Source organism: Streptopelia decaocto (genome assembly GCF_964273445.1).
Source record: "Streptopelia decaocto genome assembly, chromosome: 2".
In the NCBI taxonomy this organism is placed as follows: Eukaryota; Metazoa; Chordata; class Aves; order Columbiformes; family Columbidae; genus Streptopelia; species Streptopelia decaocto.
The window spans coordinates 152,747,819-152,766,026 of record NC_138655.1 but is presented as its reverse complement, the minus strand read 5'-3'; the positions used below and the strand labels follow the sequence as shown (position 1 = coordinate 152,766,026).

The 18,208-nt window shown below is 41.8% G+C and overlaps 1 protein-coding gene across 9 annotated transcripts in view; it reads right to left on the bottom strand.

The window, feature by feature from the left end:
• DIP2C (disco interacting protein 2 homolog C) overlaps positions 1 to 18,208 on the bottom strand; it is a 326,391-nt gene that overhangs the window by 35,637 nt on the left and 272,546 nt on the right. For all 9 annotated transcript variants that reach the window (XM_082043979.1, XM_082043982.1, XM_082043981.1 and 6 more), the window contains 5 exons: positions 18,066 to 18,177; positions 17,837 to 17,946; positions 15,562 to 15,692; positions 4,407 to 4,575; positions 3,280 to 3,450 (listed from right to left, as the gene is read on the bottom strand). In XM_082043979.1, coding sequence (XP_081900105.1) covers positions 3,280 to 3,450; positions 4,407 to 4,575; positions 15,562 to 15,692; positions 17,837 to 17,946; positions 18,066 to 18,177 — 693 coding nt within the window. The remainder of the gene's footprint in view (positions 1 to 3,279; positions 3,451 to 4,406; positions 4,576 to 15,561; positions 15,693 to 17,836; positions 17,947 to 18,065; positions 18,178 to 18,208) is intronic.

Genomic DNA, 18,208 nt, shown 5'->3' with positions numbered 1-18,208 from the left:
CAGTCTAATTCAGTGTCCAGTCTTTGGCAGTGTCTACTACCAGATGCTTCAAAGGACGCAATCCTGTATCTTTATATTTGCTATCAAAATTACACGTTTTGCAGGGTATGCTTGTAAGTAACATCTTCAGTAATTTTTCAAACCCCTTTAAAACTTGCCAAACTATCCTCAGCTTAAATGCTTCAAAAACCGTTCCACTTGGAAGGGTAACGTTACCAAATATAGCCTGTTCCGAAATAGCTTTTTTTCATCCCAGCCACATCGCTCTTTAGACAGTGTATGGCTTTTAGTTTGTCCTGCAGACTGAGGTGTAACGTCTCAGCAGAACCCACTGAAGCCTGACGCTAAGCTCTGTGATCAGCCAGGCTGTTAATCACCTCACTCAAAGCCCTCGTTCTGTGCTGTTCTTAAATTCATAGTCAGTATCATTAATAATATTCCTTCAGAGAGTTATCCACTTTCGCATTTTGATTCAATAACTCTTTCAAGAATTTCTGTAAAGAACTATCTAAGAAGCAAATTTCAACTAAGGACTTAACACAATCGAAAGGCAGATATACAGAATGAAGCAGAAATCCAGCCTAACCCCATGACGATGAGGACCTCCAGCTTCTCTGACTGTGTTCAGCTTTCCTGCACGTTTGCAGTGGGGTGACCCAGACAGCAGTGAAGTGCCCACCCAGCCGCTCGCTCACTCCCCTCCCAGTGGGACAAGGGACAACAAAAGCAAGAAAACCCATGGGTCAAGATGAAGACAGCTTAATGAATGAAGGAAAGAGAAAAAAATCCCAAGTGACTCAAAAGCAATCACTCACCACCTCCTACAGGCAGAACGATGCCCAGCGAGTCTCTGAGCAATGGATACTTTGGAAGACCAACCCCCTCTCTTTTAACCCTGAGCATGACATTATATGGTCGGGGAGATCCCAGGTCAGCTTGGGACAGCTCTCCTGGCTGCGTCCCCTCCCAGCCTCTTGCTGTTCCCCAGCCTCCTTGCTGGGGGCAGAGTGAGAAACAGAGGAAGCCTTGATGCTGTGCAGCACTGTTGAGCAAAAGCTAAACCACTGGTCTGCTATCAACACTGATTCAGTCACAAATCCAAAACACAGTTCCATATGGGCTGCTATGAAAAATGTTAACTCCATCCCAGGCAGGTCCAGTACAAAATAACTTCCAACAAGCCATACTTGGGCATTGAACCTGCCTTACTGCTGCTTAGTGTCATTCCCTGGTTTTATTATTTGTCCTGAACAAATGACTTATCTCTTAAGTGAAGCAGGCACGACGAACAGTCCTGAGCTCACTGCAAGCCTGAAATGCAAGTTTTCATTAGGGGCAAGCAAACTCCTGCAGCTAACTTGTTATCTACAGCATCCTTCATGTCTGGGCCCTCCATGGACCAGAAGCCAGAGAAGTTCAATGATTTTTCAGAAGTAGCTTCACCACAGCTGCAGGGAGAGCTGATAGGCCCCATCCCGATCTGTCAGGAAAGTCGGAGCAGTTGGCCATGAAGGTGTCCCATCGCATCCCTCCCTTCCCTCCTCTGTAAAAGACATCCCATCGCCACTTCAAAATGGCTAAAGACACAGGAGCAACTTAGAAAATGATTGTTACCAAGTAGCCCCCTCGTCTCTTTCTCCTCTGCTTTTCCATTCTACTCAAGGGAAGGCAAAGTCCTTGCTGCCTCCTGTGCCCTTCACAGCCAAGTGTTGAAGCTTGGCTGGGTTGCTGACTGGGAAGGCCAACCAACCTGCACCTGCTAACTGGCCTAAACTGGTACTCTCCAAATTGGGCTGACCCAGGCAGGAGTGCCTAAAGATTTTTTACATGTTTTCTGAGTTGTCCTTTGCCATCTCATCACTCAGGACTCTAGACAGGGAGAAAGAAACACAGACATATTGGTGTGTGCTGAGCCCATAACCTGTATTTGTTATGCTTTTTTGATAAAATTAAAAAAAAAAAGTTTACATTTACAATCTGGAAAAGAATAGTAAATGTCTTATTTGCAGTGTCAATGAGAAGATTTGTTCTGGCTTCCACACCTAAGCAATTCTGCATGTTACATGCATGATAAATCCTTTAATGTATGCTAGGGGTAACTGCCAGATTTGAAATGTGGAATGCAGCATATAGAGTAAAGGCAAGTTCTACTGGGGAGATAATGACTTTGAGAGGTTAGAGACATAGTAGGTGATCAAATGGATACTGAACTTCCCAGCCAATGCAGCTGCCACTGCAGAAGGTGATTCTTGTATTATTTAAAAAGATTATTAAGTGTGAAATCATATTACATCTGAATAGGACACCTGTGGCATTATTACAGCAAGAATATATGAAGTTATGATACCAGATTTGGAAGGACAGCAAGAGATCAGGAGTCATAAAAATGAGACACAGATCAGGAAAGCATGTCTTAAGGTTCTTTATCTATTTATCAAAGACTAAGATGTGTATTAAAGTCAAGATAGAAATGAGATCCTTTATTCTAGGTTAGAAAGATGTAATAAAATTTAAAAATGGCTGAATCTAATGTCAGGAAAATTTAAACTAGAAATAAGGCAAAATTAATTAAAAATTGAACACCTTATAAAAAGCCAAGTTAACTTTCATCACCCAAAGTCCTGAAAGATAATATACTGCAGATCAGTCTAAAACTATTTGCTTGGTGTAGTTATCATTGGGTGAAAACCCAGAGGCTATTCAGAAACTCAGACCAGACAGCTACAATGCTCCATCTGTCCTTAACATCGTGACTCAATAAAGATTCCTGGAGAATGCAAGTTAAATCCTGTATTATCCCTGGGTACTTCCTTCTGATTAGTGGATCAAAGCAGAATGAAAGACATGTAGCAAAATAATCTTCCATTGTAAGCAATAAACTGTGTGCAGAAAATATCTATCTAGTTAAGTAATGGTTAGAATTATTTTACAAACAGAAGGAATCCATTTTGTAACATACTAAAGTAAGCACTTGGAAACTGGATTTTACATTACATGACTAAATACTATTTTTGGAGTACAGATTACGCATTCTGTCACTACTATGCTCTTTTCTGAATTACTGTATTCATGGGTAGAATAAATGCTATGATTGCAACATGAGAGGGATGAATAATTGACAGAGTAACAGAAATTTACTACCTGTATATGCAAGAACATTAAGTACCACATGCATTTTCTTAATATGTCTACAACCAAGCAGCCAAAGGAAATATAATGAATGCTTCTTACTGAAATTTTCTTAAAAGAACTTCGCACTTAAGGAGTGAAAAATCTTACCTGCAAACATATTGCCAGGTTAACTCTACAGCCAAGTGATGTGCTGACAGCCCGTGGATGGAGACCAAGGTCTTTAAATAATTTTGAAAATGACTGAGTAAGAGCTATCCGAGGTCGTTCTTCAGCCACTACCACACATGTCCGAACACGTGAAAGGTCCAGTCCCCTTGCCTAAAAAGAAGTTAAAATGTAACAAAGGCCACAAACGGGGAGATTAAATGAAAAACAGTATTTAAGTGTATTATGTAGGTAGTATGATTCAAGAGGAATAATGGAATAGAGGCTAAGGTGCCAGTACAATTCCCATCTCTCCTGGAGGCCAGATGGCCAGATGACAGTCTAATAGCTGTAGAAGAACAGGCACACTTGCTTGTCATCCCAGCGTTAGCACATAGGGAAAGATGGGTATGCTAATTCTGAAGCAGAGGGAATGCTATTTCCCAATATCAATGCAGAAGGCCAGTGAATAATAGCAAAGAGGAAGTAGTGTCTAGCCGTGGAAAAACTGATTAGGAAATTATTAAGCGAGGATGGTAGGGGCTGGAGACATCATAAATATCAGTATCCCAAGATCTAATTTATTCCATTTGTATACCAGAAATTCTAGATGATTTCAGAAATGTAACTGGCTACCTGGCTTTTAATTCTGGTGAAAAGAAAAATAACATATGTACCTTTCCCCATACAATGAGGACAATCCAGTTAGAACAATACAGTACTTTTAAGTATGTGATTATTTAACTACAGGGGCCAAAATCCAACTGGTACTTCATATAATCAGGGAATTCATAAAACATAATATAGAATATAATATTCCTTGGGCCTCTTGGACATTTACACCTCTGTTTTCCAACACTTGCCTATGAACACAGGCTGCAACACAGATCAGAAAGCCTAGGTAAATAAAAACCTTTCCTTGATGTTTAAAAGCCTTGTGATCTGAAAAAGAACGACTGATATTCGTATGTAGCCTTTGGCAGAGAATAACAGGGGTTCTGTGGAAGCTGCCCTTGCCCTCTGATGATTTTCTCCCCGCTGCAGACACTGAGCGCGGCTGTTCCCGGCGGGGAAGGCTCTGAAACACCCCGTGCAGACGACAGGGTGTGCGGGACGACAGAACCACTCACCTTCAGCGACTCTGTTTGCGAACCGAGTCCCTTAGTACAGAGCTCCATGACCGAATAGGAACAAAAAGTGTCTCTGACTTTGTACTGACTCACGGCAAGAAGCCACAGGGCGGGATTGGTCTCCAGCTCCGAGGGAGGAATCAGGATAGACTGGTGTCCTGAATAAACGCTGTGAAGACACAAGATTCATTAACACATGCTAAACGTCGGCGTCTGCAGATACAAGCTATGGGGTACTAGAACAAAAAATTTATCGAAGCACTGGCTGAACCATGGAATGTCTTACAGTGCTCTACAGGTCCTATAGTTTAACAGGAAGTTTATCTCTTGGTTTTTGCTATACCTTCAGAGTCAGTGACGGATCACGAGGAATATGGCCAGAACATGCTCCTAAATTACTAATTTACCCAAAAGGCCTGTAGACTTTGCTGCTAGAACTGTACCGAAGAGAGCAAAATAGCTTGGTTATTAATGGTGCTAATAAACAGTATTAAAATATCAATAAAAATTATATGTTGCTGACAAATAATTAAGATTGAGTAATTACCATTTTAAGATACCTTGATTAAAAGAGTACTTGATTGCTTAATATGGAAATAACCTCTTTCCTGCTGAGGCAAGCAAGAGGTTTGCAATCATTTTGAAGGGACTAAATCTGGCCTTGATTTAACAATCCTTGTGGCTTTAACTTTCTTCTGTGAAAGTTTTATGAACTTTTAAAGCCCGAACACACTACATCTCCTGTTTATTGGATACCCGGTGAGCATAAGTATTGAGAAAAGACACTTATCAGAGTCCCTGAAGGAAACAATTGTGTCAGAGCTAATTTCTCTAGGACCCAAGATTCTCCCCAAGGGAAAAAAATATATTCCCAGTTTAATGTCTTTATTTCCCATGGGTCCTATGTTATTCACTCATCTCCGACAGGCAGATTTACCACCAATTTTACAGTCCCCTCACATCTTAATATGTGATTTGTAGATACGTCAAATTGGAATGGTCATGGCATAAAACCCTCAAATCATGGAAGTTCTGAGAAAGGACCATAAAGCCCCAGAGATTTATGATACACATGAGAGAAATTCATTTGTGACTTGAAACTTGAAATGCCAGCTTGGTAAAGTATAGCTGATGTTTTCAAATCCAAGTGCCCGAGGTAAGACAAGAAATGGAACTCTATTTTCAGGAATATGTAACATTTGACATTAGTAAGAAGAAACACGCCTTTACAATTCTTGAAGATGGGCTGCTCACACAGCTTTCCTCCTTGGAGAGCGAGGTCCCCCACTCCCCCAAACCCAGACAAGAGGGCTTTCAAAAGCTGTGCAATTTAGAACAAGGTTTGTGTGACCTGGATGTCTTTACTTGGTAAGATAAAGGTGTAAAAGGTGTACAAGTCCAGCCACAATGGCAGTTAATAATCCAAACAGTTTAGGTCTCTGCTGGAGTATGAGCCAGAGGATGTCATGGAATATGTATGAACTACAGTTCAAAAAATTTCATTCATCATACAGTAAAAGTCTTATCTTCGACCGCTTGTCCACATTTACGACATTCTTGATGATTCACGACTGGTGACTTGCCACGAAGCGATGTGTTCTCGGATACAGCTGACATAACGACTACAGCACAGGACGGTCAAATGAAGCATTATGCTTTGATGTTGCTTTTATGGAATCAGAATAAAGTATGACTGAACCTTGTGCTTGTGCTTCATAAACATGTGAAAAGAGATGTTGGCAAAGTCACCCAACCGAAAGGAGTACACCCTGAGCTCAAGTGACAGATCAAACCCAGCTAGGGAGCAGTAACAGTTTTTACTATAAATATTACTTTACTCTTTCTTTCTCAGCCAATTCTATTAAGCTTTTCATAGAAGACCAAAAGCTCTTAGTTCTCTGCAAATTTAAGCGCCCCATAAACAATCAAGTTGTGTGATCTGTTTGGTAAATACGTAATTCTTACACACAGGAATCTGTAACCACTCAAGTAAGAACCTGAGATGGTCTCCAATCTGTATAAACACAGTATATAGAGATTCAGCATCAAAACCTTCCCCCCATATCTGAACTCCTCTAGTGGATGCAACCAATATCAGGTAAAAAACCCCAAACTTCTGCACAATAATAAACAAGCTGTCAGGGGGTCAAATGTGGGAAAACTATTACTCAGAACTACATTAAGATCCCCCAAGTGACACTTATTCAACTGGGCAGAACATCCCAAAATAAAAACAAAAATAAAAGAACAAACTTTACCCCTGTACTGAAAAGTGACCACACAAACTCCACAGTAATAAGGGAGGAAAAAGCTGCGTGGCTTTTAGTAGAACAGAAAATTGATTCCAAGTGCATTTTACCAGGAGATAGTCCATAACAGTGGAAACTGGGAATACATATTTACACCAAAGAAAAATCCTTCCCCCCAGCAACACTGATGAGTGCAGGTGAACTGCCTCCCTCTCTTGATCAACTTACGCTGGACAAGAAAGACACTTGTGTTTGCTCTTAACCTCCCACTGACAGCCATGCAGCCAAGCACGAGGATTTGGATGCAAAATAACCACATCTTCTCCAGACTGAGGGGAACACAAACTCCTGTCATCAGACTTTGACTAAAAATAAATATCACTCTGATCAGACAGAAATAAATGAAATGTTGCTAGTACCTTTTCTGAGTTCTCTAATCCTTCAGAAATACTGAGGAGTTCAGAAATAAACTGTAGGGCAGCAGGAAATACGTTGCAGGATGGCAACTTTCTGTGGTGCAGAACCTCAGATAGATTATACTGTGCCTGGGAACTTGATAACCAACACAGGCTTTGCCTACTGAGCTGTGGTTTGATAACCCAAGCATATAATTCGATTTGCTAGAGCAGTTGGTAGAGCTAGGAGAGGAACTACAAAGATATAATGCCATGGTAAACGTGCCAGTTCCACAGCTGAGGTGGTTTATGCAGCACCTGGCCACCACAATGTCAGTCACAACTTGGCTCACCTCCCCGAATCAATCTCAGAAACATTATGTGGGTTTTGTGCATCACTCCAAGCAACAAAATATTCCTGGTGGCCACTTAACCTTGCAAATTCATAGACTTTATTACAGTATCACAGTATCACAATATGTTTGGGATTGGAAGGGACCTCAAAAGATCATCCAGTCCAATCCCCCTGCTGGAGCAGGAACCCCTAGGTGAGGTCGCACAGGGACATGTCCAGGTGGGTTTTGAATGTCTCCAGAGAAGGAGACTCCACAATCCCCCTGGGCAGCCTGTTCCAGGCTCTGTCACCCTCACTGAGAAGAAGTTTCTTCTCAAATTTAAGTGGAACCTCTTGTGTTCCAGCTTGATCCCATTACCCCTTGTCCTATCATTGTTTGCCACCGAGAAGAGCCTGGCTCCATCCTCATGGCACTCACCCTTTATATATTTATAAACATTAATAAGGTCACCCCTCAGTCTCCTCTTCTCCAAACTAAAGGGACCCAGCTCCCTCAGCCTTTCTTCATAAGGGAGGTGCTCCACTCCCTTAATCATCTTCGTTGCCCTACGCTGAACCCTCTCCAGCAGTTCCCTGTCCTTCTGGAACTGAGGGGCCCAGAACTGGACACAATATTCCAGATGTGGTCTCACCAGGGCGGAGTAGAGGGGAAGGAGGACCTCTCTCGATCTACTAACCACCCCTCTTCTAATACACCCCAGGATGCCATTGGCCTTCCTGGCCACAAGGGCACAGTGCTGGCTCATGGTCATCCTGTTGTCCACCAGGACCCCCAGGTCCCTTTCCCCTACACTGCTCTCTAATATGTAATTTCCCAACCTGGGGTTGTTCCTGCCCAGATGCAGGACTCTACACTTTCCCCTGTTAAATTTCATCAGGTTATTCCCCGCCCAACTCTCCAGCCTGTCCAGGTCTCTGGATGGCAGCACAGCCTTCTGGCGTGTCAGCCACTCCTCCCAGCTTGGTGTCATCAGCAAACTTGCTGATAGTACACTCTATTCCCTCGTCTAAATCGTTAATGAATATATTGAATAATATTAGCCCCAGCACTGACCCCTGAGGCACTCCACTAGATACTGGCCTCCAACTAGACTCCGCACCATTGACTACCACTCTCTGGCTTCTCTCCTTAAGCCAGTTTGCAACCCACCTCACTACTCTATTGTCTAGACCACACCTCCTCAACTTAGCTGTGAGGATGCTGTGGGAGACTGTGTCAAAGGCTTTACTGAAGTCAAGATAGACCACATCCACCGCTCTGCCATCATCCATCCACCTTGTTACATTCTCATAAAAGGCTATGAGGTTGGTCAAGCATGACTTACCCTTGGTAAAGCCATGCTGACTGCCCCTAATAACCCTCTTATCCTTGATATGCCTTGAGATGGCACCAAGGACAAGCTGTTCCATTACTTTCCCAGGGACAGAGGTGAGGCTGACCAGTCTATAATTACCCGGGTCCTCCTTCTTGCCCTTTTTGAAGACTGGAGTGACATTTGCTTTCCTCCAATCCTTGGGCACCTCTCCCGTTTCCCAAGACTTGGCAAAGATGATGGAGAGCGGTCCAGCAATGACTTCAGCCAGCTCCCTCAGCACCCGCGGATGCATCCCATCTGGACCCATGGATTTATGGATTTATTCTCCTATGTTAACCTCTGGGAAGCTGTATGTCACCAATATTTTGATGGAGAGAAGCTGAGAAAAAAAAGACACTCCTTCAAATCACCGTGAGATGTTAGAGGGTGGTTACTCAGTACGGATGCCAAGAACCGAGCAGAGTACCATGTGCTCGAATGGTCTGCAGTTGTGGAAGGCTCCTCTGGAGATGCTGGATAAAACTAGATATGGTCCCAAACCCATAGGACGTTCTGTCAGTGCTGCCTCCATGTAATTCTAGGTACAGTAGAGATGTTTGGTAGGTACACCTAGGTATGGCACATTACAAATATGGTAGAGTTAATGCTGAAACTGAGACACTGACTGTTGCACCTCACTTTGGAACACCACAGTCATCGAGAGATGGTTAAGCAGTCAGCTTTGCTATTCTCATACTGAAAGCAACAAGTGTGGTGAACACTGTGGCATCAAGAGATCAGATGGGCTATTAGGAAAAGTTTGGGATTTAAATATAAATCGTAGAAGCTAAAATTACCATTCTAAAATTACAACTATATATGTTATATTGAAGTAGGCATAATAATTTAGTTACACAAATACTGGGACGGAACAGAAGTAAAATAGTTTCTTCCACTGCTGTAGAAATCTGTTGTCACAAACGTAACTCTGTCTCCTGATGTGAATCTTATACCAGGAGTAGACACAGTGCAGAACTGCAGAGCCAAGCTGACAGCCCTGGACACCTGTCTGTCAGTCTGCACCATTTTTAGCAAATGCACAGAACTAGGTACAAAAGAGGACAAAAAAGGACAGTGACCACAGAGCATCCCTGCATCATCTTGTGACAATAACTTCTGGGATGCAGATGCAGAGTGAATTGCAGCAGTAGCTGAGGTGGGAGATCACTTTTGAGACATGCTGGGTTCCTTTAGGGGACTGCAAAGCAATCTGGGGAAAAAAAGAGTATTCATATGGTGGACAAAGCCTTGAATCCTGGCAGTAAGTGAGGAGCCTTGTCTGCCTGCACAAGCAAGGGCTGCCCAAGGACAGGAATACTCCGTTAAACACAGCAGGATGTATTTTGGTATGACGGCGCCATCTGATCACAACACCGGTTCCACTGCCTGGCAGGTTGTTTTGGCAGCACATGGAGATGCCTGGAAGGACATCTTGGCAATTAACTGTTGCACTGAATCAAAGATTTACCCCGTGTTGTGCTGAGGGAGATTAACAGTAAGGTCTGAGTTTTTTGTATAGTTCCAGAAATTTCAGCAGGGCAACAAATGCTAACAAATGACAACTGCAATTTCAATTGCATTCTGGCAGGCTACTGACCCACTGCTGCCCTTACTCCCGGTGTCACTCTCAGGTGATATGAGCTGCTTTCCCACTGAACTGCAGGAGGCAGGTAGGTACTGCTGAGTGTTATAAATATATGCATTTAGTTTCTGCATTTCTACAGATGATATTTGGCATTTGGCGATGAGAGACAGGTAAGGGAACTGGGCAGCTGGTAGAGCCTGGAAGTTGCTATGCTCACAATTCCAAGTCTGTGAAAAGAGTCTGCACACTGAGGGAGCCTGAACAGGACTGAGCAAAAGCCTTCACAATCATCTAGACGGGAGCTTGTAGGACAGTACAGGCCACAGAGGAGAGTGTTTGGACATATGTCTGACTCAGGCTTCACAGGACTTGGGCCAAAACTACATCATAAAATCATAGAATGTCCTGAGTTAAAAAGGACCCACAAAAGTCATCGAGTCCAACTCCTGTCCCTACACAGGACAACCCCACAGTTCACATCATGTGTCTGGTGGTGTTGTCCAGTCTCTTCTTGAACACTGTCAGACTTGGGGCCGTGGCACTTCCCTGTTCCAGTGCTCCAGCACCCTCTGGCTGAAGAACCTTTTCCTAATGTCCAACCTAAGCCTCCCTTGGCACATAGCTTTTGGAGAACAAGTAAAGGACTTCACACCACCTGAGGAGTCCAAAGATACCCAGCTGGCACACAGTGCACTAGCAGCATGACTGCATATGGCAAGCAGATAAGCATTCAGTACCAGAGAGACAGATACAACTCAAAAATAAGTTTAACTAACATACAGAAAAAGGGTCATTGTGTAGGGCATGCAGATTTTCCCAGAAAGTAAAAGATCTCACCCATAAATCTTGATAGGCTTCTGGTGCTGAGACTAGGTCCAGTCTTTACAATGTCTGCATCAGGGTACTGAGAGCTGGTGAGAGCGTTGCCATAGCCCAGCACTTTGCTCTAGCTCACACTCTGGTGTTGGTACCCCAATCGGATACCTGGCTTTAGTTAACACTGAAATGCCATTATTTTGTTCCTGTAGTGCCTGCACCGCTTGCTGGGACAGTGTTTGGCCAGAAGGAGAGCCAGAGCTTAACTAGAACTTCTTGGTACCGGCATGGCTTCAAATGGCTTTAACATCCCCCTTTCAGAGACGTGTCTGAGCAATCCCTGAGCCTCACACGGGAAGCTTTCTAACACAGCTCCACGTTGCTCCTGGGCTCTTCTGAACTGATAGATAACTTCTCATGGGGAAGCATGTTGCTAATGGTTCCTGAGCACAAACATATCACCTGGCAGCACCAGGAGTGGGAATCATGCACCTGGTGGAACTTGGACTGCTCCGGGCCATTTCAACATGAAGTCCCTTTATCTAAATACTTAAAGCAGGTGAGCAGGTTTTAAAAATTTGGCCACTGTTTCTATCTTGTGTTGAAGAAAAAAGAGAGATGACCATCTTGTTCCGCATAGAGAACACTCAGCCTGAGGTTAACGGGCGCCGCACACGGAAGTGTCATTTCTGTTGGCATTGGCAATAGAGATGTCCTAAGGCGTGTACAGGCAGGTCTACACATCCAGTGGAGTAAACTCGGTCAAGGCACTGCAGAACTTGCCTATCAGGTAACTCAAGGCCTTCGGCTGCCCTTGAACCTTGTAGACTGGAGGCAGGTTGAACAGACCTATTGTAATGTGGAAGAAATGCAAACTGCCTCTTCCACAAATTGCCCCTGGCCAAAGACTCCCTGGGAAACGGGTACATGGCAGGACGTGGGCAGACGCACCTTGATGTTCCTTCTGCCCCAGTTACGCACTTTGCAAAACACAGGGGAGATAGTTATGTTCCTATCCTTCACTTCCCATTTCAGAATTATCCTTTTCTGATGTGGCATTTAGGTTTCTTTATACAGTCTTCCCTTAATTTGCTATAAATGGGCTGGAAATTGGGTGAAATGCTCATGCCTGCCAGATTTCTTCAAGTTACCCTAAAAAACCTAACAGTAATTAACGAGTCCTAGCACACTGAATTATACCACAACAATCTCTGCTTCTGAACATATATACCTAAAATTATCAAGGAACTTGATTTTATTTTCAGCAAGGACAATTCTATCTTCCAGCAGTAAAAGTAGAATGGTAATATGGGTTGGTTTAGCTGGGCTAAAATGGAGGAAAAATTCTTATTCTATAGCATCACTCAGCAACTACCAATTAAGTAAACCCTCACTAACAAACTGTAGAATGCTCTATTCTGCCCCACAGTGAGAAGCATTAAGACAGGGACAACTTAATTTCAGGAAGCGTTTTTGAAGAATGGAATTCAGTACTGATTTTTTTTTTTTTTTTACATTAGAGGACACATATTTTTTTTCTTTTAGAGAATTTAATAAATTTTAAAATGTACATGTAATGCAAGTCAGAATACTAGGAAAAAAACCAAAAAGAATGTATTCTTTTATTCTTTTATTGAGTCATTAGTAAGAACCTTTTAAAATAGGGAAGCTTGGGATTTGTGAACTCACACGGGGCTGATGATGGCCACCACAGCCAGGACGTGCTGTTCTATGACAAGTGTTCCAAGGAAACCCTGCTGGAGCATGCAGCCAGTTTAGATGGAATGCAGATTTTCATTTTTTTTAAATGTATTGCTCTGCTTTGCAAGGTTTCTTTTCTTTATTATTTTATACCATTCAGGCCATAAAATAATAAATTTTCAAAAATAAAAACTTTGCAAAACTATGCAATATATTCCAAACTTACCAAAGGGCTGGCTCCATGCTCCAGCAGCTTTCCTAAGGAGCTCTGACCTCACAGAATGGGGCATTCTGGGGCACCGCACTGGAGCGGGCCAGCACAACGTTTAATCACCTACAACGGGGATAAAACGTTAGTTTTTCTTTCATTTCTTAGTCAGCGCTTCCTTTGGTCTAGTTAATAAAGGGATTATAATGTACTTGCCATTTTAACTGCAGCACGCACAGGAGGCTGCTCTCTCTTCCTGCTGGGGTCCTAAACCGAAGAATTCCTATTTAACTCTCAAAACCCCCTGGCTGATGAAAAATGAAGATCTAACTTCATTTCCATACGCCATTAGAAGTATTAATTTAGTTAATGGGAGTGGTGACAGACAATCATAACTTCACAGTAGAATCCTCTGAGGTAGAAATCTGGGCTGCAAAATGTTGGGGGGGATGTTGGTCTGCTAAACTACAAAGAGTAAAATGCAAAGTTGCAAAGTTTCATGTTACGAAGAGAAAGAGTCTAATAACCTCCAGGATGTATTTTTTGCTATCACATCAAATAATACTCATTTCTAAAATAGTAATGAAATGGAAATTCATTTTGTAAGTGGAATTAATGAAGCTGTATCTGCTGTCAGCTTTCTCTAAATGACAAGTCACAATTCAAGCAGCCTGCAATTTTTCTGGTCTTATAGGAACAGGAGATCAGTGGCAAAGAAGAGACTGACACGATGGTTCATAAGATTAGAGAGTTGCTGGCCTGATCTCAGCTCCTTCAACTCCTTTGTTTCGCTTCTTTTCTTTGAAAGTGGTATAAAATTGTCTATTCCTTCTACAAGCTGCAGAGAGGCACAGACCTTGATTGCTTTATTCCAAAGGTTTGCTGCCTCATTCACCTGTCAGTCATAAACAACCTTCTCCTCCTAAAAGTCTGAATATTATCAGTAAGGGCAGCAAATGCTTATCTGTTGCAAACACAGTTCTGAAAGAAACAAACATTTCTGCATTCAGCAGAGTCACAGGCACCACAAATTACTTGGGTTTGGGACAGGTCAGCTCTATCTGTATTTTATGGCTCTATCATGATATTGTATAGAAGTTATTCTTCGATGCTCCATGGCCATCATTATCCCGGACAGTAACACTCTCCTCAGCTGGACTCGCTGTGTCCTTCCCTGGTCTCATCATGGCAGATTTGGCTCAGCCCCCAGCAGAGCAAAGGCCTAACAGTGTTGACACCAGGGAATGTTGGAACACGTAAGTCTACATAAGAAATATTCAACAGACTTCAAAGAATCAACATTTAAAAAATTAAAACAGAGTGGTTTAATTTAAATATCAAAATTTCTGAAAGGTTTTCTGAGCTTTTTTGCAGCCCCAGTATTTTTATTTTTTGTTTTGGGGAAATAAGATATTGAAACAAAATGATTTTTCAATACACAAAAGCTCTAATTCCTGAGTAAAATCTGAAATAATATTTAAAAAGTATCGTTTAAATGAAGAAAAATGGATCAAGAAAGTACAATACTGTTAATCTTTGGCCCATTTAATATTTAATAACAAGTATTTTAGATGGGCAACAAAAGAGGCCAATAGCCTACTTTTAAATAAACGTCACTTGCTGAAAACAAATCGTCACAGTTGTTATCGAATAACGCTTTCTTCAGGTATTCAGTAAATGGATAAAAAGTTTATCCAGAGTATTTTTATTATCTTGGGTTATCTCCATTTTAATAACTAAAAATAGCAGTACTGCTAACATCAAAGAACTTTCTATGAACAGAGCAAAAATGTCAGACTACTGTGACTCTAAGATGTCTTCAGAAAAATGTCCTCCATTAACATTCCCACAGCTCCTCTCCTTTGCCTCTGCATCAACCCCGCTATCTTAAAAAAAAAGTAAGAAAAAAAATCGATGGAAGTGCTTTGAATGCTGAACCGTAACGTCCCTGGGGTATAGAGATTGACAGAATTGTTAACTTTCTAAACTTTATTAACAAAAAAAAAGCTGATTTGCTTTTTTCACTAGAAATGTTTTTTCCCTGACAGCTTTGCTACTGCCATAGAAGTATCATTATGCAAGAAAACACACTTCCATGTCTGCAAAAATCAAATCCATTAGTCCCACAAATGAGGGAGTCCATGATTATCTACTTGTGCTTTCAGTTTAGAGAATGAAAAAGAGGACACCAGGAAACCACTTCCTTAAATTAACTGTCTTAAGGTGTTGCCTTCATCAGATAAAGCAACCAGGCTCTGCAGACACAGCAGTAAAACAGCAGGAGGTCAAGGAGCAGCCAGTTGATGTCCCACTCAAACATAGCGTATCCTCCCTACAGCACTCTCCGTATAGCTTCCAGCAATACCTATTGCCTGTGCCAGTCCCACAGGTATTGCCTGTTCTTCCCATCCTTTTATCACTCACATCATCTGGTTTGTTGTGTTATAATACAATAGAAATAGTATTCTAAAAGGCTGAGGAGAAAGCTCACCTGCAGAGGCACCAGAGGACAAACCCCAGTCCACAGTAGGGGTCCAAGCAGATAGCGACTTCTCTGGAGGGATAAAGCTCACACTGCAGCTTAATAGAACGACAAAAGGCACTAGTGGCTGCATGAGACATCTGAAAGACAACAGCACAGTAATTAAAATGATCAACTGTGTCATTCGAGAGGCTCATCCCCAAACTGCGCCAAGTGCTTAAGTCAGTTGTGGGATAAAGAAAACAAATAAATATTAACTTTGTGCTCAGTGTAAACACACATGTAATTTACATCTAAGAAACCATAACTTTCCTTCAGGAAGGCATCCAAATAACCGTGAAAGGAGAGGGGAGACAGAATGAATAACAAGTTTGAAGTGATTTAGGGAGAAAGCCGTGAGTGGTTTAAAGATGTGCTCCAAGCTGTATGCAAAGCTAATGATAACAAGGTAAACTTTCTGGAAGAATAAAGGGATGAATGACTGCAGGATCTGAATGTAACTTGAAGCTTTTGTTGATCATCAGTAACGTATTTCTAAATACACATTTCTTAATACAATGAAGTGCCAATGCATTTTTAAATTGAGGAGGATTTTGCATGCAAAACAGTATTAGGGAAATAATAATCCAGAGATAAACATCCCCAATAAACTTAGTAAAGGTTCTGTAAAACAGGGCCAGAACTGGTCTTATTCTGTGAATTTTTACACTATACTGGGTGCAAACTAATGAAAAAGTTGAGAAAAACTTAAGTGTAATCTACTACTTTCAGAGTGATTACAAAACATTTATCAACTTTTCAGAACCTGCATAGGTTGTTTAGCTTTTTTTTAAATTTAGCACCACTGCATTATGAGTATAAACCTTGTGGCCTCTTATGATCCTTCTGTAATTGATTAATCACTACTGATATTCTAGTAGATGGGAACCATTCACATAAACCTGCTGAGTCAGTGCTCTAGAGGTTTTGTGACCCAGATACCAGAAGATAATTCAGAATTCCTTGAGAGATTTATCTAGATTTCCCTTTAGCAACATTAAGAAAAGTTTCTTTGACTTGCCCTGCCTTTGAAGCTCTCCAAATACAGACGCGGCATAGGTAGTAGTCATTTCTGCAAGTCCAATAAGGTGGAATTCAGACCTGACTCAATATGGATGACTGCATCTGAAACAATCAGTCAAGTCTCCCTTTAGAAGAAATGAAGACTTATGTCATGTTCACCCCATTCAAAAATAGATGCTTCATATAAGTCAGATAAATTACACTCTAAAAGTCCCTGCTTCTCTCTGGTGATTATTGAGGAGTCCAAGGACTAATCCACATCTGTAGGCATTGTAGTTATCTGAAGTCAGATTAAATGAATCTTCCAGGAGTGTCTGATACGTGACCATCAGCCAGCTCAGCCTTTTAACCGTCAGTCAACCTTAAGCTGGTCACTTCACTGCTCTGTGCTTTAAATTCTCCATCTGAAAACTGTGAAAATGATACTTGCTTTGTTTATAAAGTATGTTGACAGCTTCTGAAAACAGATGGATGATGCCAAAGAGTATGAGGGATTCAACACAGGCTGTAATTGTAATATATCAGTAAAACCAATCCTTGATATGCAACGGATAGGAATAAGGAAGTAACAGGTAAGAATAAGAGAGTGATTTTACCTCTGCTTGCATGTTGGTGAAACCAACTAGATAAAACAGCTTTGATGAACTGTGGCTAGAGGGTTAGAGAAAATGGCAGAATAGAGATTTCAAGAGCTCAAGATGGCTAAGCTTATCAAACAATCCATCAATGACTTTTTTGCTGATTACTGTAGTATTGTGCCAGGTTACTATACCAGAGACATCAGCAGTTCCCTTAATTGTATGAAAAAAAGAATATTGAAAACCCATGGCCAGCAGTTCAGTTGCAATAAGGAAGAAACAACGAATGGGCACTTAACAAGTAGAAAAAGGGTGACCGAGTCTCATTTCCTTCATAAAATGGAAATAATAGATGCTTCAGTTGAAGAATGCTTCAGGCAGATGAGTTACTGGGCTATCTGCAGGCATGTCGGAATGAAATTTTCAGTCTGAGGAGGAGGAGATGGGCTCAACCTGCCACACACAGTACTGTAGTGAGTACAGAAGAACTAATTTCATGTTAATGGAATCAAATAATGACAGCAAAGGAGGAAGCAATTCAATTTCTATTACCGAAAATCAAGAAGAGTAACAAATCAAGAGCAATGTACAACCAGCCAGGCAGGTGTGACGGCAGGAAAGGAGCTTTCACAACAAGTCCCTACCTTTACCCCTGCCAGCATGCCAGTTGTGGAGACACTGAAGTCAAGGTAAGCAAGCGTTTCAGGGTTAGAAGGTTTGTAGATCTGTGCAGGTCGCTTCTTTGGCAAATCGTCTAGTGAAAATAGAGAAAGAAAATGTGTGTATCTTAATCCCATGATAGACTCACCTCTGAGTGCTCAACAAATACAATGATAGAAGAAGACACGGAGCTCCCCCAGCCTTAGTACTCACCTGTGTCTAGTACCGGAGGCCACGTTCTGACATCCACTGCTGCTGCCGCCTCTCGCGACCGTAACAATTTACATATTAATTGTGTAGTCATTAAGCAGGCAGAGCGGCTCACCTAGGAATTTAAGAAATAAATAATAATGCAA